Here is a 24,503-nt window from a genome sequence, read left to right on the forward strand (position 1 = left end):
AGACGGCGACGGTTGCAAGTGAAAAAAAGAGGGGGAATGCGAAGAAGCGAAGAGGAGGCTAAATCGCAGGCGAACTAATTGTCTCGTGACGAAAGGGTCATCAATGGCCGTATGAATCCTCAGGCGTAAATCGGTTTCAGGAACTTTTTTCTTCCCAGTTCCCTAGGGATATTAGAAACGGGCAAGAAGGGAGAATGGAATGGAGATCAGAGGAAGGGGCAGGAGGAAAATAGGAAGTGATGGAAGAAAAAAAAAAGAAACAGTGACAATAACAATGATGAGGATAATAACAAACAAGTGAACAAAAGAAAGAGGAAGAGAAAAGAGAGGGAAGAGAAATTGCCACTACTTGGGTGAGTGGGGGGGAGGGGTGGAGGAAGTAGTAGTAGTAGTAGTATTGGTGGTGGTGGTAGTAGTGGTGGTGGGTGTTGAGGGTGGGAGAGACACTAGGAATCCGACCTGGTGTGTGCGGAAGGCCGATGTGAAGACGAGGCCCGGAATAGTGGAGAAGGGGGAGAAGGAGGTGGTGGGTTGTGGTGGTGGTGGTGGAGGGGAAGGAGGAGGGAGAATAGGAAAAGAAAAGAGAACGAGCAAGTAGCAGGTGGTCCGGCAGGAGGAGAGAAAAAGGGAAGAAAGGACAGGGACGGAAGGGGGGAGAGGGGACTCGGGAGAGAGAGAGAGAGAGAGAGAGAAAGAGAGAGAGAGGGAAAGCAAAGTGTAATTGAAGCAGCACAGAACAGAGCAAAGAGCAAAGAAAGAGCAAAGCAAAACAGCAGCAGAGCAGAGCAGAGCAGAGCAGAGCAGCAAAAGCAAAAGCAAAGCACGCACGCCAAACGGCACGCAGAAAAGCCGGCCGACCGCTTAGTTTTAGCCTTGATCTGTGTCTCTTGTCTCTTGTCTCTTGTCTCTTTTGCTGCTCTTTCTCTCTCTCTTCTCTGGCCCTTCTTCCGTGAACCAGTTGGTTTTGAAATGTGGGTGGGCTGGTGTATGTAATCACTTTCACAGGCAGATAATGCAATGATATAATCAATTCAAACCAAAACAGACTCGAACAGATGGAATAGAAAGAAAAAGCTTGGGACGAGGAAAGTTTGCTCACAATCAATCAATCAACCACAGAGGAATTCAAGATGTGGTCCGGGAGAAGGTGATCACCCAGGCACAGATGAATGAATAGATAGATGGGCAAGGCAAGGCGCAGGCAGGAGAGAATGGGAAACTTCAAGGGAAAGAGAAAGTGAAGAGACACAACGAATGGGACGAAGGGATTCCCGCAGTTGAACTGCCAATGAATGCCAATGAGGGACGGGACGAAGAGACGGGGAAGATCGAGGGTATCCAGTGGATGCAGTGGACAGAAAGCTCGCTAGACTTGTGTGGTCGTGGTCTTGCTTTGCCTTTCTCGTTGCACTACTCCAGTCCTAGCTAGTAATTGAGATGGGTCTCTTTTTTTTTTTTTTTGGCTGTCCCCTCTTCTCTAAGTCTCTATCCCTTCTGGTGTCTTTCTCGGGTGTTTTGCTTTGAGGATGAAGGTGGAAGTTTGGAACGAAGCCGAAGGGAGGCTGGATGGAGCGAGATGGAGAACTCTGATATCACCGAATGAGGTCACTCGATACAATCCTCTCTGTCTTGGTGGGGATGTTCGTCGGCCTTTCTCGACTTCGCTTGCCTTCCTCAGTCTCCTTCAGACTTTGAACTGCTTTGCTTGTGCAGACCTCGTTCAAGGTGGCAAAGGCAGGCAGAGAAACGATTGTTTAGGAAACGTTGGGAAACGGAGGCAGATTATAATGGGAATGGAAATCTGAGGCTTCGCCCAAAGAGACAAGCAACGGTGATTGGTGGTTGATCAATGCAGGCGCAAATCCAGAATCGGGGCTGTCTGCAAGATTGATGCTAGACCATGGAGGTGGGAAGGCTGGGGCCCGAGAGAGAAAAAAAAAGCAAATCATATATATGTGTATAACATATACATATGATCAACGGCAAATCAAAGGAATCACAATCACTTACGGAAGTTGAGGAAAGCTGCAGTTGTGACACTCGAGAGAATCAATCAGTAGAAGAACAATTGGTTGGTTGCCAGTGGATGTGTATACAGAAATAGGCGGACGAGATCTATCGAAACTCTCAGGAACAGACCAAGTACTTAAGTATTTCACATCTCAGGGTGGTCTACTCTTAGGACTGGACTCTTAGGACTCTAAGAATACTAATGGACTTTTAGGAGAAATAAAATTGGGGAAGTGTACAGAGAGGGTATAGAGGGCTAGTACTCCGTACAGTACCGTCCTTCCGGGACTAGCCTAACTACGGGCTATACCTTTCTAAACTCACTGGGCTAAGTAGGTACTAGGTAGGTTAACTATTGTAAGGTAACTAGGTAGGTTTGGCCACCACCACCACCACCGCAACACCCCTACTAATTACGGAAGAGCCGTTTCTGTCGGATGAACCTCCTGAAAAGTCTGGAGATTCAGGTACCAGATACACTCAATCGGAGGTTAGGGATTTACTCGGTTTATTCGGAATTGCTGAATGACTCATGATGGTTGATTCACGCATCTATTCTTTTGTTATTGTCCTGCTTTTGAGTATTGTTACCGCTGTAATTGTCAGACCAACTGGCTGCCCCTGAACAACCCCCTATTAACGGTGTTTGAAGGAAAAGACACACACGCACACACACACAGAAAGCAAAGAAGGTGAAGAGCAGAGCATGTTAATCACCTAGGGGACGATGACGGGATATGTCCTGTCTGCCTCCTCCAAGATTATGCATACATTTAATCATCGTTCTCGCCACTACCACTGTTTTTGAAACCTTCTCTTTGTTCTCTGAACTTCCCCCCTGAGGAAAGAACTAATGGTTTCCCCATAGCCATGCTTCCCACCGCGTCATCTCCCGATTACCCCTGCTGCGTAGTCAAGCGATTGTCGCCATCTGGTCTGTTCTCCTGTCGATGTGTGTGTGTGTGTTTGTGTTTCAGCCTGGCATCGTGTCCGGATGTCCCTGATGGACCAGCGTGAGAACACAGCACCCCGCCTCGTACCTCCCCTTCCCCCCCCTCCCTTCACCCACCCCTCGCCCCCTCATCCTTCAACCTTCCACTCTGAGCCACTCTTGGTGCCTTCTTTAGCTTCCTTGGGCACATTAAGAGGTGCCGTCAACCTGAACTGGATTCTGTCATCAGATATGACGCATTGAGCCGAAGATCGTTCCCTTCTTTCACCATCGGAGACGAAGCATTAGCAATAAATCGCTGCCCATCCTGCTGCCTTAACTCTAACTCTCACAGATCACTTCAATTCTTGAGGCAATTCCCATTGACGGTTCCGAAATTGTTCTTTCTTGGACGGTTTGTACTCGGGGAAACTGTAAGTACAAGCGGTTCGACGCGTCCCTATTGCTCCCTAACGCCGTACTTAGCTAGACTAGGTACGGTGGATTCGGGATCCGCCTTTCGGTGGGTAAACACATGCCCTATAGCTTCAATACTTCTTGGGAAAACAACAATCAAATTCAAAAGTCAAAAAAAGGGAGGGAATTCTCCACACAAGCTTTGCCAGCTTGGCCCTTCCTTCACCTCCGTTGTCAGTGAGTCTCGTCCTGATGATACTCAACGAAACCCCAACATCATCAGGCAATCTACACGAACGAGAAACATACGGTACTCAAGTAGCTGGCCGGGATCAATTAGCCTCCGGCAATGCACTTGGACGCAGGAGCGACTAGCGAGGAGCGAGTCCCGAAAATCCTACCTGTCAATCGGGATTAAGCCCGGCCCCTGATGAGCGGTACTCCATACGACTCTATTTACCCTGCATCCGTCTAATAGAATTCCGGACAAGACACTACCGCTGTTATTATTATCTTCCGTGCTATTATTATCGCTTTCCACCGCCGAAGCAAATTTTACTGCCTCGTCTACATGACACGCAAGTGTCTACGGGGTTCCGGAGTCCGGAGGAGTCTCCCCTAGCATGGAGTGTACTGTACGGAGGGCAGTACTGTGCAAACTGACATGCGCGACGAACCATCTCCGCAAACCCATTGCTCCAGCCTTTGCGATGGGAGTGCGACCTGCATATGGACTTCTGGGTATAGCAATCGGGTTTTCGTTCTTCGGTCAGCAGGTTTCAGGACCAAGAACAAGCGGATCTGGAACGAATCCCATCGGCGCCCACACATCGACGGTCCTACGGAAACCTGGCAATAGGATCCGAAAGGGCGAGGCCACAAAAGCACACCCATACAGTGCACACACACACACACACACACACACACACACACACACGCCATGGGGATCCGCAAGTCCCCGAATTCTGGCTCGCTATGGGGAATGGTCCAATTTTCTGGCGGTTTGGGATTTAACACTCCGAAGCTAGAACCCGCTAGAGTGTCACCGGAACCTGTTAAGCGGAGATGTCAGATTCCCGCTCGCCTGTTTTCCATTCTCGAAACAGCAATAGCAGCAGCAACAGCAGCGCACGGGATCCTCAACTAACTGTAATCCTCCCCATTGTCATGCAGTGGCCCGCAATCGACTGGGCTGACATTTGCCCCGATCAAGCTGGAGAAAGAGAACCGGGGGGAAAAGCCCTCGCTAGGCGAGCACTAAAAAGGCAGTCTCCGTCTCTTACCAGTAGAGTTCCATCGGCGAAGCGTTCACTAAATCCACCACCCATCCTGTTTCGGCACTTACCTTGGGGGTCTTCAATCCTCAGGGTAATTTATTCATGAGGACAGGGCCAGCCAGTCCCGTGGCGTAGCTTGCCGGGGAGCTTCTATGGGCGATCCCGACGTGAGCTAAACTCGCAAGCGCTTCCATAGAATATTCTTAGTCTATTCCCAGTCCACCGAGGGCCGGTTTTCCCTACCCAATGGAGGAAATTGGAATGGAGTCTCTCAGACACTATGGTCCTACTAGTGATTTATCGTTATCGCTGATTGGAAGCTGCATCGGATTAATAATTATTACTATGGGACTGACTGCCCTTAGCCTCCGCGGCAGCAGAGATAGGGGGCAAGCCAGTTCCGGCAATCCAATCGCTTTCGTAAACTCGAATGCGAGTAACTATCAACAAGCGTGCAGAGGAAGTGCAATGCCAGCAGGGCGATGTCCGAATGTGCTCCGTTATGGAGGACCATGCTGTCGTATGCGCGGGGTGCAGAAGGGGATTAAACTGGCTAGGTGAGTTGATCCGAGGATAGTCACATCTACACAGGATACGCCCTCCCCCTACTAACCTGTCGAGTCTCTACTATTGAGAATCTCTTATTTACATTACAATAGTGGATAGCTACGATCAACCGCCTGAATTCCTCTTTTTTAGCTCTTCCAACCCTTTCCTGGCCAAACCCTCGTGGTCACGGGCTTCTCGCACCCACGCAGCACTTGTCACTACCGCACAGCTCAAGTACCTCGAAACAAGACACCAGTCCTCGTGGCTGTGGAAATAACATGATGCAATCAAGACGGAAAGCAAGCGCATGGGATTGCGCCTCGTATATCCCGTCAAGGTCAATCTCTACCATACACACGGTAGTAGGAGGTGAAGATCATCATCTCACAACATCCGTTGACTGGCCGGAAGGACAAGTAGACGGGTTCATTGTATTGACCGTGTCCACTTTCTTGCTGTGGCTCGCCGAAGTCATGATTGCGACTTATGTCATTCACCTGAAACAATCCATTTTCTCCCTGGTGTCTTTGTCGAGGGGGGCTCGCATCGCCAGCAAATGTGTGGCGATCTGCAGATTCGGTACCCAACGACGCCAGCAAGAGCTCGATGACCACCCTGTGAGGGAATCGATTTACGATCCTCTCAGATTATTGAAACGATGATGACATCTTTCTTCCACTGCTTTTGTTACTTTTCTTGTTCTGTTCTTAATCGCCATACTCCCATATTTTTGTTTTGGTCTGTGCAAAATGGAGCTAATGCAATGCAGCATGTAAGCCACCTGATCCATCATTCTGACCTCGCGCCAGTCGCCACTTGAGTGAAATATCCCCCCTCCCCTTCCGAAAAGAGACGGACAGAGAAACCCTACCAACATGTTCAGACGGTGCATACGGTACACACAGAGAAATCTGCCCAACAACGAACACACCCATACCAGTGACATATAAGTCGCTCCTTTCTCCCCTTTGGCCTTTCATCTCCCCCCTCCTCTCCTTTCGATTCAAAACAACATTTCACAGCAACTTCACTCGCCCCCACTCCGACTGAATCACCAACCTGTCACTCGCGAGACTATCCATGGATCAGACCGACCTCGCCCAAGCAAGGGCTGACGACCCCATCTCCCTCCAGCACCAACAACACACACTCACATACACACATGCAAAGAGAAGCCACTGGTCCTGTACGGAGGAATCCATACATGACTGTATGTACGTGCAGTACATATGAAAGGTCAGATACCTTTTTCCTGATCCGGCCTCAGTCACATCGCCCATGCTGCATGCCTACGGGGTTAGATGGGGCCCTTACTGGACCTCCGTTCCGTCGTTCCGTCCGCCAGGAGCGAACAGAAAAGACCCCGTGGACTGGGAAGTTTGTTTTCTTCTCATCTCCTCCTGTCAGCATCTGTCATTTCGGTTGTTCCCGTGGTGATTTCGGAAGGATTTCGGAAGGAAAGAAGGAAGGGAGGGAGAAATCGTTCAGCCCGTGAGTGCGGTCTTTTGGTCGCTGTCGACGGTAAGTGTTGTTGGGTAGGGTCCACCTTCGTGGTATCTGCACGCTTTGCTTTCCCTCTCCCTTTTGGTTGCTTGGCGTTGGATAGATATCATGGTGGGCTGGAGTGTGAAGGCCCTTAGGTGGAGTGCTGGATTCGATTGCCCATATACTTTTGGAGGGGGTGCGGAGGCTGAGGGAGATCTCTCATATTTGACGCTGTCTTTGCGTAGTGTAGTGTCCAGAAAGGGCAGCACTCTCTTGTAAATACCGCACAGCGGTCATCGCTGCTGGTGAGGTGTAGGTGTAGGTTTCGATCGATGAGGCTGCTGGCGTTCTCCTCCGTGGAGAATATGTGCTTCCTCGGTCCCGGCAGTTCTCATCTGACTCCATCGACTCTCGCTCCGAAATTAGTATGAAGGTAGTATGTGAAGTTCGCTGATCTGGTGTCCGATCATCGCATCTCATTCATTATTTGAGACAGTTTGCGCCCTGCACAGTACACCTCTTGTAGAAATCTATTACTGTGGGTGACTCGTGGATAAGCTCACCACCTCCGCTTGATGAAGGATGGCCTTCTCCCAGCAACGGTCGACCACATCCACTCCTCTTGCTTTGCGGTATGACCAAGGCTAGCGCCATGAAGCAATGCATAATACTATCAGCAAGTGACTATATCCCTTGACTTCTCAGAACTTGAGCCCTGAGCCTCAATACTCAGCAACCGTTGAGTCTATACTGCTAGCACCAGATACCCTGACTCAAGAGTATCTTATTCGTGTTCATCGAAACAAAGACTAAATGACAGCAGCATTCTCACAACTTGACAACTGCAGCCAAACCCCATCAACCGTCCTAACCAAACCCAAACGACACCAACCCAATAACATGATATTATATCCAATCTACCATAGTCATCACTCATACTTTCATAGTCCATAATTCATATCATAGATCTAACCAACCTATCCCCTTCTACCCTCCCTCCCGCTCACCCCCATCCCTCTCTGCCTCCAAGCCCTCAGCTCCAAAGGCCTCACTCCCCGAATCCCCTACCAGTCACCCTCATAACAAAGCAAGAACCCCCACCCCAACAACAGCCGCAAAAGACGCAGCCCCATGACCCGCCACCACGCCCACCGCCGCATTATCAGAAACTCGAGCCCCCTCCGCAGAGATCGCGCCCGTCGCTGTACCCGAATCACCCCGACCAGTCGCACCACTACTACCACCGCTGATACTAACACTATCCCGACCTCCCCCCGTCCCAGCAGCAGCAGCAGTAGTCGTACCCGCGGCCCCCGCCCCAGTAGCACTCGCACTAGCACTAGCAGTCGCATTCCCACTCCCAGTCATCGACGCATTCACCGCGCTCAGCACCGAGGTCGCAGCCGCCGGGTTCCAGGTGGTGGTTGAAAGGGAGCATGAGGTCAGGATATCGTATGCGTCTGCCCCAGCCGCCCGACCCCATCAGATTAGTTTGATGCTCCGCTGCGGGTCACTTTGCCTTAAAGGTGCATGAAGGGGTATGCATACCGTTATCGTGTCGGTCATTGTCATTGTCATCATCATCATCGTTGTCATCGTCATGGTCATCATCGTGATCGTGATCGTGATGCTGCTGGGTCCGGTAATACCCGATGCAGGCCTCGCACAGCGGGATGAGCGTGGCGGCGCGGTCCCACCCGCAGACGCATTGGAGTTCGGCGCGGTCGTTGTCGGTCTGGGCGTCGCAGGCGTGCGAGATGTTGACGACGGGGCCGCACGGCTCCCAGCAGGGGCTGGGGACGTCGTTGCGGTCGAGCTCCCCGCCAGCGGTGGCGGTGGTTGCGAGCATGAGGCCGCTGAGGGCTAGGAGGTGGGCAATCTGCATTGTGGTTTTCGTTTGGTGGACGGAGGTGCGAGATGCGACGGGGATGAAGAGCGAGAGAGAGAAAGAGAGAGAGAGCTGTGTATGAGAGAGAGGATGGTGACGACAAGGCTTGTTGTTGAAGTGTTCTGGTGCTGGTATCGAACTCTAATCGACCGAGGGACCATGGAGCCCATCTTTATACTTTGTCTTGAAGCTTGCCTGCCCTTCCCCCTCATTTGCTTTTGGGTGGATGTTTCTATATTTGCTTCATCGCTACTTCTGAAGTGTAGGCTACAGCTTCCTCCCCTCCTCTCCGGAGCAGAGCAGAGCATTGCCGATGCTGATGCCGAGTTCGCTTGAGTGACGAACAAGTCCCTCCTCCATTCATCCGGTACGTAGAACCCTCGATGCGAGAACCTTCTTGCTGGACGCTATCTGCGCTATCTGGATGGGACCGTTGCTCAGCCTCGCCCAAGTCACGGTCGCCAAGGAGGGTGGAAGATCAAAAACAGGAGCAGGACCCTGATGAAGCGGCGATCAACTTTCGGCAAAGCCAATATACACTGCGTAAAAAGTGGTTGCCTGGTAGTGTGCAGTTGCAGTGGTCGAGATGATTGCGGTTTGCGGTTCGGAGAATGGTTCTGTAGGTTGGCGTTTGTGGGCAGATCTTCGTCCCCGGCTGGGGAGTGGTTGCTTGGCTTCTTGGCTTTGCAATCGCGATGGTATGTCATGCAGAGTCAGGGTTCATCCCGACTGATTATGGGCCGCATTTTTTGAGGGGAGGGTGGATGTTTAGGAAGAGAGACGCTGCTTTGGATCAGTGGCATTGTGTGTTTATGATGGAATCGTGGACATGGTCACTCTAGAGTGTGGAACTCTTGCGGATTCATTGTGATGGTTTGTGAAAATATTCCCATTACAGTACAAGTTCATATATCCCACATAGGAAAATTGCCAGTTGCAAGTTGGAGTTTGGGTAGAGAAACGTCGGAGGTGTAGAAACGATTCTGGAGAAAACGCATACATGGGATGTCCCTGAAAAGCCCTGCACCGCCTCCTTGCTATATATAGATAGCGTCACACGTTAATCGAACCACAAGCCATTCAGAGCATCCATTTGTATATTAGAGAACTATGTTGCCTACATGTGTATGCATGAAGACTGACAGTCAAGACAACAACTGCCGATAACTCAAGTGTGAGTATGAAAAGAACTTGCACCGAATGTGCCAAATATCACGAAAACGGGCCGGGCGGCTTTCGGGATTTGGTCAGTATCCATGACTCGAGTAGTGAAATGGGACCAACTATGAAATGCACACTCAGTTCCCTACTTAGTAGTAGTCCTTTTGTCCCATACAGGGCCTACTATAGCTAAGCCTGGTGGAGTAGATGGATAGTTTCCGGAAATGAATTCCCACGTACACCAAAAGAGTAAAGCTGGTATGCTGTCTAGGTCATGATGAGGTCAGTTGCCCCTCTTTGGATGATAAACTGCGTCGGAATGTACCGTCGACAACCCTCAATCCCTCATTCTGTCCATTTTATCCCATTCCAGTGGATGTGGATACATGTCCTGTCATAATATCCCTGGCTTTTGAAGTCCCATGTTTCCACCTCGTGCGTGACTTGCTAGGTAGTAGTACATCACACCCTTAGTATACTCCATACTTCATATTATATCTCCTGTACCTTATGCTTCCAACTTTCCAATGGCCCGCGCTGCGATAAGCAAGATGTCCTGGGAAAACCATGTCCTTCGGCCGGTCCAGAACGCCCCTCCGTCTATAATACCGACTCTGATATATGGGACCGCATGGAAGAAAACCCAGACTACGGATCTGGTTCACCAGGCGCTGAGCACTGGCTTCCGTGCCGTGGATACAGCTGCCCAACCAAAACACTATCGGGAGGATCTAGTTGGAGAGGGCATTCGCCGGGCCCTCAACGATGGCGCCATCCAGCGCAAAGATCTCCATGTAAGTCCCCGTCATTACACACGGTGGGAATCTCAATCCTCTGGACAAGCATGCCCTGCTGCATCCTGATGCATTGGCCCCCGCGGTAGCTAAGCCAGGTTCCAGATCCAGACCAAATTCACCTCCGTCCGGGGCCAGGACCCCAAGGATATGCCCTACGATCCGCAGGCGTCCGTGACCGAGCAGGTCCATGCCTCGATTCGTTCATCGCTGCATAATCTGCGTCCGGCCGAGGCGCCGGAAAGTGCGGACGAGGCGTACCTCGATATGCTTATCCTCCATTCCCCACTGCCCACCATGGCGCAGACGCTGGAGGCCTGGCAGACCTTCGAGACTTACGTCCCGCACCGCATTCGCAACCTGGGGATCTCGAACACCGACCTGTCCGTTCTGAAAGAGCTCTTCACCCAGGCGCAGGTGAAGCCGTCGGTGGTGCAGAATCGGTTCTACGCCGACACGGAGTATGATGTCGCGCTGCGTGCCTTCTGTCGGGAGCAGCACATCGTCTATCAGAGCTTCTGGACGTTGACGGCGAACCCGGATCTCGTGCATTCGAACGCCGTGCAGTCATTGGCCCGGCGGGCAGAGCTCTCCCCGGCGGCAGCCCTCTACTGTCTGGTTTTGGGCCTAGGGTATACCACGGTGTTGGATGGGACCACCAACACGGCTCGGATGGAAGAGGATTCGGCTGCTCTCGCGAAGATCGAACGATTTTCTGGTGCGCAGCCAGAGGAGTGGCAGGAAATCCTGGCAGAGTTCCGACTATCAATCGGGGAGTAAGCCACGGCATTGGATGAGAAGGTTTAGACTACTAGGTATCCTCTCTATCTTGTTGTGTCACTGGGGGGAAAGGAAAAGGAAACCCGCGATAAATTGTGGAGGTTGTCTCGTACTTCCGGCGGAATCTCGGTCCTGGCCCGTTTGTTCTTGGCTATGCCCTCTTTTGGCTGGTGTTTGCGCTTTCCGTCCCTTTGTGGTCCTCTTTCCCCAGTCACTTAGCAAGGGAGCAAAAATTTGATCAGCCAGAACTCCATCGAAGGCGCTTGAAACATCTGGAGAGCCAATGGTTCTGGGGATCACGGCCATTGGAGGCCGAACAAGGTCGAGACTACTGTTGATAGTAGATGATGATTGGATATGAGGCCGAAGTGGAGAGCGTGCCGGTCCAAGGCACGACCGAACTAGTGTATAGACAGCCTCAAACTGTACCTTTGTAGTAGTTTACAAGTCATTTGAACAACACAAGATTTTTTTTTTCTTTTCTCTGTGTCCTAGGGTTCCCGCTCCGATACTGGGGCACTAAATGATAAGAGCCGGACCCGAAGATGAGTGTCAGTGCTGATATATCTATATCTTCTTACCTACTATCAATAGGTACTAAACCAGTATAGCCCAATCTCGAGTTGAAGTTAACGGCTGCTTTCAGAGTTGACCAGTTGCCGACCCCCATCGACACGTGCAAGTGACAATCAGCTGAGTCAGCTATCTGCAAGACCCGCCAATCAGTCGGCACAGTTAAAGCAATTGACCTCATCACCGCCCGCCAAGCTTCTCGATAGGAGGAGTTTTGCAAGACTGGAAACACCGTTTTTTGTTCTCTAAATCCACCTCCACCAAGACCGCGCCATTAGGACCCATTAGGATCAGCTTGTTGTTGCTGCGGAGCCTTGAAACTAGGAGAGGGTCGTGAGCCGACATTTTCAGCGCAGTCCTTTTCTTTTTTTTTTTTTTTCTTAACTGAATACCTACCTACTCTACCGGTATACTACTACTTTATTGCCCTGCGCTGGTGCTTTTGGCTTTCCCTGCGCCCGCCCGCCGTGTCTTCCCCCTCTGCAACCCAACTGGTCGAGTCCTATCAAGGCTGTCACAATCGCACTGCCATCGTTCCCTACAACTTTCACTTCTCTGCATCTGTGCGAGACACTGCAAACCAAACGACGATCCTAGTATACAATAGCAAACGATTGTTCTCATTATTCCATACCCGCCCGCCTATTGCCTGACTCCCGCCTTTCGCGTTCATTTCTTGCAACTACTCCATCTAGCGTCTGCGGCGGCGCCCGTCGCGTCTCCGCCATTGACACTTGCGTTCTCCATCCACCCTTGTCCACTACTCCTCCTCCTCCTTGCTCTGTTCCTTGTTTATCATATCCTTTGAGTGATATAGCTCTGGGATTATATACCTTCGCCCCTCCCACGACGTTTATGACTGTCCTTGGTTTTGCGATTTCCGAAATCATCCAGCCGTGCCAGCTGAACACCCGCCCGCTTATCCCCCGCCATTCGCCCACACCCAGCAGATCCCGAGCAGCGAGTCGTTCCTCCCTCGCTGATCGCTTGTTTCTCGGACTTTTTATCCTGCCCCATCCCTGAGCACGACGGACGGAACACGCGAATCGACCAAAAAAAACTCCTCTCTCCACAATACCCGCTTGCCCGCCCGACCGACCGTCTGTAGGTCGTTCAGTCGCCTGTGATGAGCCCTCAAGGAATCACCCGCAAACGACCAGCTCCTGGCACATCCCCCATCGTGCACCCGCAACTTGGCCCGCTCACGAATTATCCTCAAAATCCCGGCAACCAGCTGTCGAACGACCAGTTCCTACAATGGGGCCAGAATCCGTCCTCCAACGTCTCCAGCCCGTCCTACCCTGATGCGAGTTCTTACAACCCGGCGGCCTACACCTCGAACTCAGATGTCCCGGCCTCCACAGTGACAGCTTCAGGCCAGCTTGCTCGGCGCCAGACCCCCACTCAATTGGTCAACCGCAGTCGCGGGTATGACCAGACGTCGGCCTCTTTCTCAGACCCTGGCAGTGGGTCTGGCGAGTCCGGTGGATGGGGGGAGAGCCTCAGTGAGTTGTACGAGCGCGCGATGGTCGCGAAGAGAGAAGTTCAGGCCAAGCGAAAACAGATCCCTCCTTTCGTTCAGAAACTGAGCAGGTACGCTCCTCCGGAAAAGCAACTTGACTTACGGAAATAGGTAACTAACCATGGCTGCAGTTTTCTGGATGAGTCCAAAAACACCGATCTAATTCGGTGGTCGGATGACGGCAATTCTTTCATCGTGATGGACGAAGATGAATTCGCGAAGACTTTGATTCCGGAGCTATTCAAGCACAACAACTACGCTTCTTTTGTTCGCCAGTTGAATATGTACGGCTTCCACAAGAAGGTGGGACTCTCTGACAATTCCATGCGCGCCAGCGAACGGAAGAATAAGAGCCCCAGCGAATATGCGAATCCATACTTCAAGCGCGGTCACCCGGACTTGTTGTGGTTGATACAGAAACCTAAAAACGCAGCTGGGCAGGGCAGCAAGGCGGGTAAGGGCAATGTGCGGGTGAAGACGGAAGAGATTGAGGAAAATGATAATGACGAGTACGTTGACGATGCCTTGGGACCTGCACGAGATGATCGATCGCGCAACCGCCAGCTGTCTTTGATTACGGGGAGCCTCATGCCGAAGGATCAACTCGCGGGCGTGTATAGAGAGTTGCAAGCGATTCGCCAACAACAGCAAATCATCTCCAACACCATCACCAAACTACGGAGGGAACACGAGCAATTGTATGCGCAGGCAGCAAACTTTCAAGAGCAGCACACCAGGCACGAGAACTCCATCAACGCGATTCTTACGTTCTTGGCGACAGTCTACAATCGCAGTCTGCAAGGACAAGAAGGGCCGCAAAACCTAGCGAATTCGTTTGCTGGGGCCATCTCACAGGAGCAAGGCAATATCGTTGACATGGACGATTACTCGCTCGGGTCGCTAGGGCCTACCGACCTGACCAGCCCAACAGGACCGCGGTCGCTGAAAAAACAGCAGCTCCTGCTCAAGGCTCCTCCGGGGCAAGACCGTCAGGGCCGTGCAACGACCTTGTCTCCAGCTTCCACTACCTATGACCGCTCACACTCGCGCGGTCATGGTCGGCAAGCCAGCGTATCTCATCCGGGACATGTCGAGGAGGTATACGACAACAGTCCTCGGCAAAAGGAGGCGCAACCGCCTCCAGGATCTCATGTACCCCAGCGGGACATAATGTCAGTCATTCAGAATTCCAACGCCCGAAACGGTATGCCGACGAGTTTCGCCGACTTCCCGAATGTCCTGTCATCGCTTGAGACTTCGGGCGGTAACTCGCCACTTACTCCCAGCCAACGCGCCGATATGCTTCGCCTCATGGCCCATGAAACAGGCTCCGGTGGAGTCAATGGTGCGTCGTCTCCAAATAACGCCTTGGTCACACCGACGCCTCCGCCAATGCCGCACAACTACTCCGGTCGGCTGGCCAACACACGGGCGGAGATCGACAACCTGGTCAAGATGCAGGCCGAGCAAGATCGCTCTGTGCAGAACCTGACCAACCTCTTACAACCCCTCAGCCCGACGGGCACCATACCCGGAATCAGCATAGATGGCAGTGCGCCCCCTCCCCCACTTGACCTTGATACTATCTTCAATAACGACTACTTCACGGATATTGGAGATCTGGAACATAATAAAGCTAGCTTAGGTTATGGCGATCCGGCCGGGTCGGTGCCAGCCACAACCGCGGCCGACCCGGTGGTTACCGCCGGTCCCGATGGTGGGATCAAGGATGCGAACGAATTGTTCGACTTCGACAATCTCCCCGCTGACAATGATCTCTTCGGCGGAGCCAACCCCGCACCACACAATCCGGGATTCTACCATGGATTCGATGGGAGCGGGTACGGCGCAAATGACATTCACGCCGGCATCGGGGCGGATGGGCAGCTTCCTAACGGCAAAGACTCTAGCAGAGTTGAGTCTTTGCCCGATAGCGATGCCACCAGCCCTGCTAACACTGTGGATGATAGCATACAGTACGGTGGGCTAGACACGGGCAACGATGCTCTGGGAGGTAAGGGTCTCGGTAGCGGCGTGAAACGGCGCAAGAAGGCTTGATTTCCGACTTTCATGATATCCTACTAACGGAGTTGGGCACCGACAACGCTTGATTGCCAAACAAGGACGAGGAGCGAGATAGACGAGGGCTGCAAGTGCACGTATACGTGGGGAGTCGCCACAAAAATGAGTCGCGAAGTCTATGAGGAAAATGCATTTTACTTTCTTTGCTTTTCCTATTTTTTACTCTCTTCGTCAACCGATGTGTATCAGGTACAAGGCCGACTGCCTTTAACTCCCCTTCCTTACCCCTCCCCTCCCCCTTTCCCCTTCCCCCACCCTACCTCAGTGCCCTTCAACTCCTTAAACTAGAATCTATTTTTATCTATTATGTTGTGATGACCCCCACCAACAAAAAGACCCAAGCAGGAGGGATATGGCCTGGAACAGATCAGCCTGTTTATATTTGGAAAAAGGAAAATGTTAGCTAGTTCGGTCTGCTGTTGAGGTCTGGCGATCAATGTTCTCATGCAGTGAGTACAGGCAGCATCGGTAGATTTCCTTTCCGAGCCATAATACAGTAACGATTTCTTGTCATAGCGGTGCGTGTGTGGTCTGGTTGCTCAGTATCATGTGCACTTCTGTTAAGCCGACCAGAACAAATCGTAAATGACTACTTTAGAGGACCAATGCCGCTGATTGTGGCGTGAAGACACATGTCATTGTTCATGGTCCAGAGCATCTGTGAATCCATGGCCATGACCTGCATTAGCAACCACCTGATATCTAGTTTACCCTTGCCTTGAGAAACCCAAGATAGTAGATCCATATATTATAGATTCCCTACTAGGATTCATGCCAAACATACAGATAGGAAGGAATAACCAAATATCCGTACAGGTCCAGCACTCAATCAACCCACCACCAACCTACATACATCCGGTGCTGTACATACAACCAAGATAACCCAAGGTAGGGTTAGCGCCTCCGCTCCCTCTCCCTCTCCCACTCCAAATCGCCCACGCGGCCACGCTTCCGCTCCCGCTCCCGATCCCGCTCCAACCCTCCTCTTCGTTTCCCGGAAGACCCCGACCCCGACCCCGACGCCACAATCTCCCTCTCCTTCTCGCGGGGGTCGATCACCATCAACGAATCCACGTCCTCCGGGTGCTCCTTCTTCCAATTCAGATCCTTGCCCAGCGTGTCCTTCCCGAACCGCAGCTGGTGCGTCAGCCACCCGCCATCATTCTCGGTGTCGCCGGCGGCTGCATCGGCATCGTTCTCGTGATCGGCGGTCTCGTTCCACGATTGGCATGATTGGCAGTTTGCGATGAAGTGCAGGTCGCATAATTGGGCTTCCTCCTCTTCTTCTTCAGCTGTTGCTGTGGTGGTGGTTTGGGGTCTGGGGTTGCTGCTTTGTGTGTGTTTGTGGGCGGTGGTGGAGGCGGCGTTCTCGAGCTTGGCCTTGAAGGCGTTGAACATCTTTAGCGCTTGCGCGTCGGCGGAGTTGCTGCTCGAGAAGCCTGTTATTCCGTTGGTGCTGCCGCCGCTGGCTCCGGGGGCAGTGCTGCTGCTGCTCGGGGCGGGGCGCCGGCGGCCCCGGATGGCGGTGGAGGGGATCATGGCTTCCAGGGCGGATTTCTTGTGTGTGGAAGGGTCGTGGATCGTGGCGGTGGTGCTGCGGCGCATTGAGGCCATGACGGCTTCGATTTCGGCATTCGTGCGGTCGAGTTTGGTTTGTTTGGGCGGTGGTGCTGGTGGTGCTGGGTTGGGTTCGGGGGAGGAGGAAGGAGATTCGGGGTCTGGGAGGGGGAGTTGGGTGGACGGGTCGGGGGTGCTGGGTTTGCGCGTGGTTTGCGGTTGTGATGGTATGCTCGATGGTGGAGGAGGTCGTGTGTTGCGGAGGGGTGGTGATTCCTCTTCTGGTTGTGGTTTCTTCGTAGACGAGGGTGCTGCTCCTGCTCCTGCATCGGTGACCAGCGCAGCATTGTACTTCGGTTTCGCCGCTCGCACGGGAATTCCCTCCTCCTTCTCCTCCTCCTCGTCATCATCCCCATCCCCTCCAGCGAAACTCAACAGCGTCTTCTTCGGCTTCTTATTTTTCTTCTTCGTAGCGCCCTTCCCCTTATCCTTCTCCACCCCTCCTGCCACTGCTGCTGACGGCGCAGCAGCAACCCTCCGCCCCAAAACCACCTTCCCCGCAAACTTCCCCAGCTCCCCGACCTCACACCCCGTCACCTTGACCGGATACACGGGCCTCTCCGTGCCGGCCACCACCTCCGCCTCCGCAATTTTGAGCACGGTGAAAATACTTTCCCCCTCCACGCGCCCAAACAGCGTACACTGCCCGTTCAACTCCCGCTCCGTGTTCGCCAAGGTAATGAAGAACTGGCTCCCGTACGTCCCGTCCTCGCTCTTGGCCATCCCCACCAGCCCGCGCCGGTTGAACCGCAGCCGGCTGTGCAGCTCATCGCGCAGCACGATCTTCTCGGTGGGGTCGCGCGCGTCCGGGTCCGTCTCGAATTCGGGCTCCTCGTAGATGGACGTCCCGCCTGCGCCGGTGCCCGTGGGGTCCCCGCCCTGGATAACGAACCCGGGCACGATCCGGTGGAAGATCGTGCCCATGTAGTAGTTGTCGGCGACGTGTTGGAGGAAGTTCCGTGTGGTGAGGGGCGTTTGCGTGCCGAAGAGGGAGAGGTGGATTGGGCCGAGGGTTGTGTGCAGGGTTGCTGTGGCGGTGGCGGGGGGTTCGGTGTTGTAGTGTGTTGACATTTTGGTGGCGGGGTGGGGGTGAGTAGAAGTGAGTAGGAGTGAGTAGGAGTGGGTGTGGGTGGTGCGCGACTGGGCTTGAAGAGAGGGTTGATTGATTTCCGGCGTAGATGGGAATGGTGATGGTGCGGTCGGGTCGAGTTGCGTGTATGAGGTGGTGATTGAATAGCGTAGGTGGTGATTGAATAGCGTAGGTGTGTGAGGAAAGTGAGGATGTTGTTTGTGAGTGGGCTTGCTGCACCCCGCGGTGAGGTGGGAAGTGGGTTGAGCCGCGGAGGGAGAGGTTGACTGGGATAGGAATTGGAGGTCAAGATGAAGCGGAAGCTGAAGCTTTCCCGGGAAACTTTCGGCTGCGTCACGTCACGTCACGTCACGTCACGTCACGCTCCCTCCCATTGCAGTAGTTATACTCCGCCCTAACCACTGCCACTGTCTCCAACTTTCTCTTCATAAATCCCCTCTTTAGTGCTTCAGTACTTAAATCAATTGACTTTGCTATAGTTACTACAAAGGCTCAGTGGTCATGGCTCATTTTAATCTCAATTTTCATGCTTCAGATTGAGGATTGCTAATTCAACCAAAAGCCGACTATGACAACTTTCGACAGAGCTGCGGAAGTTTCTGACTAGGGTCTACATGGGATTGGGATTTCTATGCCTCATGTGCATGTATTCAAGGTATGAATGAGGAAGTTTTCCTGAGGTAGAAAATAGGCTTTCAATATTGCATAATCTTGTTCATTGTCTGCGGATGCTATTATTGCTGCATGAAGATCACCCATTCGACTGTCATGCCATAAATCGTCCCTCATTAGAATGCAAATCCTGCATCTAGATATTTAGATCCACAAATGGGCTTATTTCTCAGCATCAGCGGCGGCAGCTGCAGCATCGACAGGAGCGCGCTTCGTGGTGATGCGGAATCCACCAGCCAGGAGCAACAGTGCTTCCAGACCAAGGATCACCGCTAGAGTCACCATCGCACCAATGACGCCCGCCACGGGCCTCGAGACCCCACCGTCGCTCTCCGACTTCGACGAAGTAGTAGTGGTGGTGGTGGTGTTCGAGCTAGTCGAGTAGGCCGCACAATCTCCATCGGTGTTGCCGCAAACACTGCACCACTGCTTGGTCGAGGTGACGGCGATCTTGCTCGAGAGCTCGGAGAACTCCGACCAGGAGATGATAGGGCTGGACTTGCCATAGAGCGGGTACTCGGTAGGCGAGCCGGATGAGAGGGTTCCATTGTGGAACACGAAGCGCACGCTGATGTCGGAGGTCGAAGGGAACGAGTCCGTCGAGTTGGTCACCAGCTCCCATGCCATGCTGGAGGCGTAGTCAGGGATACCCATGAAGTCAACGTCCGCAGCGGGCAACTGCGCAAGGCCAAAGTAGGACATGAAAGTACCGTAGGAGCCGAACTGGATGTTCAGCTTGGATTTGCCCTTGGAGGAGATGGTGTCGTTCAGACCGGTGAGCACGTCTCCGGCTAGGATTGCACCTGCGATGGCGCGGATGGTGTCCGAGGAGTTGTAGGCCAAGTTGTACTGCTCGATGTTGGCAAGGAGAAGGGCCTGATGGAGTTGTTCCTCAGTGGGGACATTGGTGGTGTTGTGGATGTACCCAACGTTAAGGTAGTCGAAGATCGTGTAAGCGTTCTTGAAGCTCATCTGGGAGTCGGAGAAGGTTTCATTCAGCAAAGAGGACAGGGACTGGTAGAAGTCCTGGGTGGAAGAGTGTAGCGAATTGTAAAGTGCCGAGGAATAGTAGTTGTTGCTGCTGATCTCGGCGTTCTGGCACTCAGTTGAGCTCTGCAGCCAGGCCGTATCCTCACTGTTCGAATTAGTCTCGGTGAGAGAGATGGGAATCAGCTGATATCCGTTCAGCGGAGAGTCGACAGTGCTGCCATTAGCCAGGGTCTGGTTCGCCGACGAGCCGACAGGGGGGTAGACACCCTGGAGGAAGCCCGTGGCCGAGTTCTGAAGCACATCGTCGGAGGGTGACGAGACACTGATCTGGCTCAACTTGACGATATTCTCGTTGATCCCTTGGATCTGAAGAGACGAGTTCGAGTCAAGGTACCGGCTGCGCCAGTAGCTGCCTGTCTGATAGACTTCGCTGTAGCCCAGATCGGTCAGCTGCGTGTTCTTCAACACCTTAGCGGTACGATCTCCATGGCGAGCGAAGATATAAGCCCCGAGGATTCTCTCTGCAGATACTGGCAGGGCCAACGGCATGGCCAGCAAGGCAAGCATGAAACTGGACTGCTGGGTAGAGGACCGCATGATGAAACTTGACTGCCACGAGGTCTCTTACTCTGTGAAGGTGAATGGGAGAGGAGGAGTAGAGGAGGAGAGTAGGATGAGGGGAAGGTAGCAGCCAGACCAGTCTATAAAAGAAAAGAACCACGGCTGACGGGCCAGCCAGCCCGGCGTCTGCCGCGGAGCAGGACTTTATCATGAGATTGATTCGCCTCGACCACGGCGGGGTCCGCAGGAGGAAAAAAATCCCCAAGGAACAGGAGCCAAACCCTACAGATCGAAAGGGTCCTAGACGGCATGACTGACTAGGTACTACTTGGCAGGTAACTCGGGATTGATTGGCCAATTTGCTTTCCTGTCTTAGGGTGCAACTGCAATTGCAAATTGCAGTCGATAGGAGAAACGACTCCCCGGAACTGCCATCCTGCAGATATTAATGCTCGTATTGTTCCGCGGAAATGTGAAAGAGAAGCCATTGAACCATTCCAGCAGAGCTTATCTGATGCCAATGTTGAAATCATCCACTGGCCTGCCTGTTCCCCGCTTGCGGGCTTGGCTTCCATCCCGTGTTTTCTTATCGACATTGACTGACACAATTGCCTTTCTTTCTTTCTTTCTTTCTTTCTTTCTTTCTTTCTTTTTGTTTCTTCCTCTCTTCGTTATTCTCAGTCTGAGTACCGTTGAATGTGCGCGCAAGATAGGTACCTAGTACCTACTGGGTAGATTACCCCAGCTGCGGGGTCCCAACCCTGAGTCAGACCCTGAAAGGATTAAAAGCGGCCAGCCCTGCAGTGCAAGTTTCCTCTCAATGGCGAGTCTCCCCCCCCACTCCGCTCATTAACCTATTTTGTCAATCGCCTTATCGTCAGCAAGGCGCTATTGGCCCGTTAGGTAATTCTCATATTAAAGCAACAGTCCTGTAGAATTCTTCTGATCAATTGACTTATGTGGTATAGAATGATTTGATCATCGTGGATTCTTCTTATGGTGGTGCTGGACGACTGACTACCGGTCCATCAGCTCACAGCCATTTCGTACAACACCCACCAGTCCGCCTGTCTGCATTGTCTCAGAACCTCCTCCCGCTAGCCTCCATTCTATCTCCGCCAGCCCTTCCAGCCAGGTAATCCTGGTTTGTGCGGGGACTTCTACCCGTTGCAGCTGGTCGCCCAACGCAGACAAGATATCCGCCAGAGCCAAACCCTTATTGGTCTTAATCGTATTGATCGTGTTGAGACATGAGGTAATATCACTCGTGTTAAGAAGTGTTCGCATGATCTCTTCGATATCAGCGGGATGGGGCGCGGCAATGCAGTCGTAAATCGTTTCATTCGTAATCGTCTCTGGCTCCGGACGGGGCTGGTCCTGAGGGGCGTCCTTCATGGGAAGGGGTATACCTAACAAGGTCAGTACGAAGGAAAATCCCCGGGACTGTCATCGGTGCCTAGACGTACTGCTCGCATGGCAAGCTTGAAGGACATTCAAGGCACGTCGCATGTCACCCTTGCTCAGCGTGACCAGGCTGTCTACCGCTTCGGGCTGAATCTTGATCTGCTCCTTCTCAATCACCTGATCCACCAAGACTCGGATGTCTCGCTCTTTTAATGGACTGAATCGGAATCGGGTACAACGTGAAAGAAGAGCCGGGGAAAGTTTGTGCGTATAGTTGGCAATGATGCAGAATCGCGTGTTGGCGGTGTACCGCTCCATAATACGGCGAAGTGCCATCTGTGCGGTTGCCGTCATGGCATCGGCTTCATCGAGAATAATGAGTTTGAAAGAGGCGAGCGAGGAGCCTCCGGAGGCAGCTGCGGGTGCCATGGAGAAAATCTGCTTGGTGCCTAACAAACGTAGGGTAAGTTGGGAGCGCCATGCTGTAGTGGTTGGTGGGTGGACATACTGGCAAATGTCTTGATCTGCTCACGGACCACATCAATACCACGGTCATCACTGGCATTCAGCTCTAAGACCATCTGTCGCATGTTCTTGCTGCCATATATCCGTCTGGCCAGCGCGAGGATAGTGGATGTTTTGCCCGTGCCAGGAGGGCCATAGAGAAGGAGATGGGGGAGACGCTAAAGCTTGGTGAGTGTCTGGTGAAGATGTGCGGAATTATTATTGCATACATTGGCTTCGACGAATTTGTTGATCGTGGCTAGAATATCCTGGTGTCCAGAGACATCGTCGAGGGTATTCGGTCGGTATTTTTCGACCCTGGGAGCAAATTAGTGAGCAGAAGCACTATAGTAGACCGGAAACATGGTCGACGGACCAGGGAAGGTTGTCTTGAGCCTCAATTGGTAGATCTGCCGCGGGTCTTTTGGATTTAGAATTGGTGTTATCGGAGCTGAACTGGATCGCGTTCTTGGACGGAGCGTCCACGTCCATATCATCCTCGTAATCGGACATTGCGAATATCGGGATTGAGAGTTGCTGAGTGATGATTGCTAGAATTGAAATGGAAATTCAGAGTAAAGCCCGAAGCAAAACACAAGGGAAAGGCCAGACGCGTCGAAATCCCGCAGCGCGTAAAGAGGTTCGGGGCCGGAAAATCCCAAGGCGGAGGAGGAGCTCCTGAGGGCGGCCAGCGGGTGATGACATGCGATGAGAAACCTCCCTCCCGCCCGCCGGTCTGGCAGCACCGCCTTCTATCAGCACTTCTCCCGCCTCCCCTCACTCACCCCCCCACTGCCTATTCTCCTGATCCATCAACAGCCAGCCCTCATTAGACAGGCTCTAAGGGGACCCATTGCTCTTTCGCTACTATCACATCATGCCTGTAAGCTTTGCGAGACTCGTGCTGATGATCATTTTCATTCCACTTCCCCCCCTGACACTGGTCTAGGCCTACCACTCCATCTTCCTCGAGGACCGGGATGTCCCCGTAATAGGTATGGCGGAATGCGCTCCCCTCTCCCCTGCGCATTTCACGGAAACCCCCAAAGAAAGCAGCAGCAAAGCCAACCAACATAAACTAACTCCCATCGACTTCACCTTCTGATCTACAGGCAATTTCCCCGTCCTCCCCCTCCGCACCCGCACTCGCGGCCCCGCATACACCCTCCCTCCGCTCCCGCCTAACGCCGATACCGAAGTGCCCGCCGACAGCGAGTCCTACGACTGTGTCGACGAGATCCTGTCGCTCTTCCGGGCCAATGTTCTGTTCCGCAACTTCGAGATCAACGGCCCCGCCGACCGTATGCTCATCTATGGAACGTTGTTCATCACCGAGTGCTTGGGCAAGGTGAAGCCGACGATGGCTGCTCGCGATGCGGAGAAGGTCAGGGAGCTTTTTCCATTTTCTCCATATTGCTCTTTGTTGTATGGCTAGAGGGAGAAAGACTTGCTGACGGCAAGTGGCACATTCTAGGCTCTGATCAATGTTGCGCTCGATCACTTTGCTATCCCCGGTGACGTGGCCTTCCCTCTGAACCAGGCTTTCGAGCCCCCTCGCGACCGTCAGGATGCCGAAACGCTCAGATCGTATGTCTCTCTCTTATCACTCCAAGGCGTTAGTTTCTGGCTTGGATTTTGCTGATGTCGTTGGTCTGCTAGTTATCTGTCTCAGGTGCGACAGGAGATCGCTATCCGCCTGCACGCTAGATTATACCCCGGCGGTGTCGGTCCCTCGAAGGTATGTTTCCTGAACCCTGCTAGTGGGGGAGGAGGACACTGGCTGATATAGTCATCTATAGTGGTGGCTCAGCTTCACCAAGAGAAAGTTCATGGGAAAGAGCTTCTAAGATAGACGTTTTATTGCTTTGATTTTGCGCCCATCCAGTCAGCGTGTGACGAACCCATAAGGACGGCGGCCGAGGTATTGTCACTTTACTCTATGTATATTTGAATATGAGCGTTGTGAAAGCGAAAATCAACGTGGTTCGCTATGGTGACGAGGTGACCAGGTAACGCCTAACCATGGCCTTGGTCTAAGCTTGCAGCAGGGGAGGCGGGACCAAGTGGTTTATGTCATGCAGATCCGTAACAGGATTTCCCGAGTTATTGCTCGGAAGTTGACATTAACATCATGAGATTCCATATAAGGATTGAACCCTTTCCGACTTGGTAATTCGTAGAGAGTCTATGTTACAC

General features: G+C 52.7%; 10 protein-coding genes across 10 annotated transcripts; 5 read left to right on the forward strand and 5 right to left on the reverse strand.

Moving 5' to 3' along the window:
- Positions 1-4,784: 4,784 nt before the first annotated feature.
- BO95DRAFT_15279 (uncharacterized protein) lies at positions 4,785-5,382 on the forward strand. Its single transcript, XM_025580655.1, has 2 exons — positions 4,785-5,192; positions 5,271-5,382. Exons 1-2 carry the CDS (start codon positions 4,882-4,884, stop codon positions 5,299-5,301), a joined length of 342 nt encoding a protein of 113 aa, XP_025445881.1. The 5' UTR covers positions 4,785-4,881; the 3' UTR covers positions 5,302-5,382.
- Positions 5,383-5,892: 510 nt separating this feature from the next.
- On the reverse strand, positions 5,893-6,324 carry BO95DRAFT_15173 (uncharacterized protein). The gene has a single exon (XM_025580649.1). It carries the CDS (start codon positions 6,162-6,164, stop codon positions 5,940-5,942), a length of 225 nt encoding a protein of 74 aa, XP_025445882.1. The 5' UTR covers positions 6,165-6,324; the 3' UTR covers positions 5,893-5,939.
- On the forward strand, positions 6,325-6,856 carry BO95DRAFT_15172 (uncharacterized protein). The gene has a single exon (XM_025580648.1). The coding sequence runs from the start codon at positions 6,486-6,488 to the stop codon at positions 6,822-6,824; it is 339 nt and encodes a 112-aa protein (XP_025445883.1). The 5' UTR covers positions 6,325-6,485; the 3' UTR covers positions 6,825-6,856.
- Positions 6,857-7,746: 890 nt separating this feature from the next.
- Positions 7,747-8,554, reverse strand: BO95DRAFT_460385 (putative GPI anchored protein; the record flags this gene model as incomplete). The annotated part of the gene is made up of 2 exons (XM_025588733.1): positions 7,747-8,129; positions 8,218-8,554. 2 exons carry the CDS (start codon positions 8,552-8,554, stop codon positions 7,747-7,749), a joined length of 720 nt encoding a protein of 239 aa, XP_025445884.1.
- A 1,524-nt stretch (positions 8,555-10,078) lies between these two features.
- Positions 10,079-11,321, forward strand: BO95DRAFT_15163 (putative aldo-keto reductase (AKR)). The gene is made up of 2 exons (XM_025580647.1): positions 10,079-10,512; positions 10,618-11,321. Exons 1-2 carry the CDS (start codon positions 10,246-10,248, stop codon positions 11,290-11,292), a joined length of 942 nt encoding a protein of 313 aa, XP_025445885.1. The 5' UTR covers positions 10,079-10,245; the 3' UTR covers positions 11,293-11,321.
- A 1,251-nt stretch (positions 11,322-12,572) lies between these two features.
- BO95DRAFT_439636 (heat shock factor family protein) lies at positions 12,573-15,938 on the forward strand. Its single transcript, XM_025585773.1, has 2 exons — positions 12,573-13,458; positions 13,519-15,938. Exons 1-2 carry the CDS (start codon positions 12,992-12,994, stop codon positions 15,443-15,445), a joined length of 2,394 nt encoding a protein of 797 aa, XP_025445886.1. The 5' UTR covers positions 12,573-12,991; the 3' UTR covers positions 15,446-15,938.
- Positions 15,939-16,270: 332 nt separating this feature from the next.
- cwc27 (putative peptidyl-prolyl cis-trans isomerase) lies at positions 16,271-18,438 on the reverse strand. Its single transcript, XM_025590114.1, has one exon. It carries the CDS (start codon positions 18,155-18,157, stop codon positions 16,364-16,366), a length of 1,794 nt encoding a protein of 597 aa, XP_025445887.1. The 5' UTR covers positions 18,158-18,438; the 3' UTR covers positions 16,271-16,363.
- A 296-nt stretch (positions 18,439-18,734) lies between these two features.
- Positions 18,735-20,854, reverse strand: BO95DRAFT_439637 (histidine acid phosphatase). The gene has a single exon (XM_025585774.1). It carries the CDS (start codon positions 20,433-20,435, stop codon positions 19,011-19,013), a length of 1,425 nt encoding a protein of 474 aa, XP_025445888.1. The 5' UTR covers positions 20,436-20,854; the 3' UTR covers positions 18,735-19,010.
- Positions 20,855-21,366: 512 nt separating this feature from the next.
- On the reverse strand, positions 21,367-22,926 carry BO95DRAFT_439639 (replication factor C subunit 3). The gene is made up of 5 exons (XM_025585775.1): positions 22,684-22,926; positions 22,538-22,625; positions 22,312-22,486; positions 21,866-22,252; positions 21,367-21,808 (listed from the first exon to the last, which is right to left on the reverse strand). The coding sequence occupies exons 1-5, from the start codon at positions 22,818-22,820 to the stop codon at positions 21,417-21,419; spliced, it is 1,179 nt and encodes a 392-aa protein (XP_025445889.1). The 5' UTR covers positions 22,821-22,926; the 3' UTR covers positions 21,367-21,416.
- Positions 22,927-23,146: 220 nt separating this feature from the next.
- BO95DRAFT_511733 (actin-related protein 2/3 complex subunit 3) lies at positions 23,147-24,460 on the forward strand. Its single transcript, XM_025591458.1, has 6 exons — positions 23,147-23,190; positions 23,257-23,302; positions 23,420-23,691; positions 23,782-23,894; positions 23,967-24,045; positions 24,107-24,460. The coding sequence occupies exons 1-6, from the start codon at positions 23,185-23,187 to the stop codon at positions 24,152-24,154; spliced, it is 564 nt and encodes a 187-aa protein (XP_025445890.1). The 5' UTR covers positions 23,147-23,184; the 3' UTR covers positions 24,155-24,460.
- The last annotated feature ends 43 nt before the right edge of the window (positions 24,461-24,503 follow it).

The sequence above is a fragment of the Aspergillus brunneoviolaceus genome, assembly GCF_003184695.1.
Source record: "Aspergillus brunneoviolaceus CBS 621.78 unplaced genomic scaffold BO95scaffold_10, whole genome shotgun sequence".
NCBI classification, from domain to species: Eukaryota; Fungi; Ascomycota; class Eurotiomycetes; order Eurotiales; family Aspergillaceae; genus Aspergillus; species Aspergillus brunneoviolaceus.